The sequence below is a fragment of the Labrus mixtus genome, chromosome 20 (genome assembly GCF_963584025.1).
Source record: "Labrus mixtus chromosome 20, fLabMix1.1, whole genome shotgun sequence".
NCBI classification, from domain to species: Eukaryota; Metazoa; Chordata; class Actinopteri; order Labriformes; family Labridae; genus Labrus; species Labrus mixtus.
In genome coordinates this window covers 17,239,572-17,243,329 of record NC_083631.1, presented here as the reverse complement: position 1 = coordinate 17,243,329, position 3,758 = coordinate 17,239,572, and the positions used below count along the sequence as shown (strand labels likewise).

General features: G+C 39.4%; 1 protein-coding gene across 1 annotated transcript in view; it reads left to right on the top strand.

Moving 5' to 3' along the window:
• myo15aa (myosin XVAa) overlaps positions 1-3,758 on the top strand; it is a 29,169-nt gene extending 25,411 nt beyond the window's left edge. Inside the window, exons 59-64 of the mRNA XM_061027026.1 lie at positions 39-199; positions 1,316-1,449; positions 1,594-1,727; positions 1,972-2,105; positions 2,485-2,625; positions 2,755-3,758. Coding sequence (XP_060883009.1) covers positions 39-199; positions 1,316-1,449; positions 1,594-1,727; positions 1,972-2,105; positions 2,485-2,625; positions 2,755-2,856 — 806 coding nt within the window. The 3' untranslated portion in view covers positions 2,857-3,758. The remainder of the gene's footprint in view (positions 1-38; positions 200-1,315; positions 1,450-1,593; positions 1,728-1,971; positions 2,106-2,484; positions 2,626-2,754) is intronic.

Here is a 3,758-nt window from a genome sequence, read left to right as displayed (position 1 = left end):
CAGATAAAGAGATAAATACTGCAGTGTGTTCTGCACAGGTCAGAACGTGCGTCCCCTGAACAAGCGCGAGTACATCCTGGACATCGCTACAGAAGCGGAACCAGTGGATGCCAACTACAGCCTGTGGTTCAGGAGAGTCATCTGGAGTCTGCCTCTCAAACTTGACAACGAACTTTACGTCACCATGCACTACAATCAGGTAGAGGTCCACTGTAACCGCTGATGTCTTGTTCTACTGTATTCAATCATTGCATCTGACATTAGGCTCATATTTACCCTGTTTATACTTTATACTTAACTACAGTTATTTGATATTTGGCGAAAAATAGTGTAACGATCTTATAAAAGTTGAAGCTTGTACTTTCTGTCCCTCTCCTTCCCTCTGTTAACAAAGCTTGAAGTTATTTCATACAGTATGGTTGTCACCCATGCCAGGGGGTAGGTGTCAGTCGAAGAGTATAACAGTACGCTGAAATGATTTTTTTTGTTTTTGTTTTCCATTCCAAAGATCTTTAGTGAGGTGCAGGTTCCACATTTTTCTCAATAAAGAGGAATTATTTTTTAGGTCAGAAAACACATGGTCAGCAAAGAGATACATTTTCCCACATTTGGGCGGCTGTGGCTCAGTTGGTAGAGTCATCGCCTCTCAACCAGAAGGTTGAAGGTTCAATCCCCAGCTGAGCAACGTGTCCTTGGGCAAGAAGGACACGTGCTTCAGTGGTGGTGTATGAATGGGATTAGTTACTTCTGATGGATGATACTACATAGCAATCACTACAATCAGTGTGCGTGAAAGGGTATGAATGGGTGGGTGTGACAGGTGGTGTAAAAGTGCTTTGAGTAGTCAGAAGACTAGAGAAGCGCTATATAAGCTCAAGTCCATTTACCATTTACCATTTACATTGTCCACAAGGGGGCTCCTAAGTCTACACAACCCAAAAGTTCCTCACAAGGAATAAACTTAAGCAACAGTTCAATTCCTCAAATGGTTCATGATACAATTATTTTCCCAACAAGGAAAAATATTATTTTGACTAATGGACAAAATTGTTTGTTTCCGAGCCTAGATTTTTTACTTTTGTCTCCCGACCTTTTGGATGAGACTACGTCAGTAATGTCACATGCAAAATAATCATAAACAAATGATTTTGCTGCTTATACTGCATACTTTTATTAAAGGTTACTGGTTTACCAAAACTAGTAGATTTGGTAAACGAGTATTTATATTCAAGATCTTAACATATCTGTCTCCAAATGAGCAATAAATAAAATATAAATGAAAAATAAATCACAATGTTTTATTCTCTTTGTTCAGGTGTTGCCAGACTACCTTAAGGCCTTGATGAGTGTGGTCCCTCTGGGGAAGGCCAGTGATCAGCACCTGCAGCAGATCGCCAGACTGGCCGCCCTACAGCACCGTGCCAAAGACACCATCTACCTGCCCACCCTGTAAAGATACACACACATGAACACACACTTAGTGTTATTTCACCATAGAGAAATGTGGACACTTTTATCCTAAAACATGTGGTATCGAAAAGTATAAAAAAATCAGAATGTTGTCAACTTTAGTGTGTGTATGTGTGTCGTCAGCCGTGAGGTGCAGGAGTGTGTCCCCCCACCGTTCTACGGCAAGCAGGGCTCGCAGCCGTGGCTGAATATGACAACTCAGCACATGCAGCATGTCCAGCCCTTAAACCCACACCAGGCCCGGGCACAGTTCCTTGGTAAGTCTGCGGCTCTGAATGTGGGTTCACAATATCACTTCCTATGTCATTCGTTTTTAATTTTGTTGTAGAAATGTCTCTTAACACGTAGGTAGAAGAGCTCAACACATTTCCTAAAAGTTATCTACTTTTGGAGAAAATTGCATTTAAAGACATTGGTTGTTCATAAACCGAGACTGAATCTTCACATTACCTCTGTTTTTGTCATTCTACTAACTCTTGTCTTGGATGCGTGTTTTCTCAGGTCTGGTCAGTGCTTTCCCCATGTTCGGCTCCTCCTTCTTCTACATCCAGAGCTGCAGCTCAGCCTCCGTCCAGGCGCCGTGCATCTTGGCTGTGAATCTGAACGGCCTGCACTTTCTTAACAAGGATACTCATGTATGTCACAGCAACACAATCACACATGTAACATGCCATGCACTGGGACAGACATGCAGTCTGGGATATGTTGCATGATTCAGATTCCAAAAAGAGTTGGAATTTTATGAATTTCGCCAGCACATAATAATTTCAAAACAAAGGATTTGGCTTCCTCTGCTGGTTATCATGTTTGCTGCATTCTAATGTCATTCTTTCTTTGTATTAACTAAATAAAATATGACTTTGTAACATTTCCCTTGACATCAAATATTGTATGTGTTTATATATTTTTTTTATATCTTATATCAGTAAGACCATGTTTTTGTCTTTTTTCTCGCCTGTTTGGTTGTGTATTCATGTTATTTATGGCTTTGGTTTTGTGTGTTTGTTTGAGAAGGAGGCCATGGTGAGATTCCCTTTAAAGGAGGTCCAGTCAACTCGCACCCAGAGACCAACTTCGGGCTCAAGTTATCCATATGTGGAGATCATGTTAGGCGACCTGCTCAACCAACGCATCACACAACTACAGCTGGAGCAGGTGTGTGTGTGTGTGTGTGTGTGTCCTGTGAGAAGCAAACAGATTAAAGGAATGTAGTTGTATATTACACTATGTTACTGTACTCTAAATTGCGACGGCTGTTTCTGAATGTGGCGGTGTGTTTTGCAGGGTCTGGAGCTGTGCCGAGTCATTGCCATGCACATGGAGAACATGTTGTCGGTCAGAGAAAAGAGACTCACTTTGCCACCAAGTGAAATCACCCTTCTATAGCACAAACATGTACATGCACACAGAGAGAGATTATATTGTATGCCTTATAAATGTACTGTATCTACCTCTATTTGAAAGTAGAATATTTTGATATGTAAAGGTTATATTTGTTTAATATTACACTGAATGGATGGTGACGATGTTGAACAGACTGCCGCTACAATTATTTTCTCGATGTTTAGTCAGTGAAATATCAGAAAAGGTTGAACATTTTAATCATATCCCTAAAGCCAAATTTGATAGGTTTAAAAGTTTAGATTTAACATTTAAAATTAGAAGCCTCGGACGAGTCCCTGATAATCAGGGTTTGAAACTTACAAAGACAAATACTCCCATTTTTTTAAAAGTGGAAAGTCATATTTTGAAAAATGATCCCCTCAGATCCCATAACTGTTTTTAGTTTGACCTTTTAAGCCAAAACTGTTTAAGACCCTAACTGCCATGGCTGCTTCACAGAGAAGAGATTATAACTTCTCCACTTAAAAAGAATGAAACAACCTGATAAGCTTTTGTTTAAATGTGGATTTTTCACAGTACAATAGAAGAGACCCTGCTGTAGTCAGCTACAGAAAAACGGATTTATGCAACACTGAGAGAAAAACTATGAAGCTAAACAATAGCCTTGTCCTCTTTCAGTAACCCACATACATCATTCGTGAACTAAATCCATTTATTAACAAAGCTGCATTACCATTTAAATTTAAAACAAGAAAAAGCAACAGGTGATAAAATGAACTTTAATCTTCATCCCATTACATCAAGGAAAGGAAACCGATGAAATGGATTTAAAGGCCACATGACTCTTTGCACTTACATTTTTTTAACCATGCATATATACTTTTTGTATTATAGCTGTTGTATGTAATAATGCTTGTGAAAACAATAAAGTTTGTACAAATCAC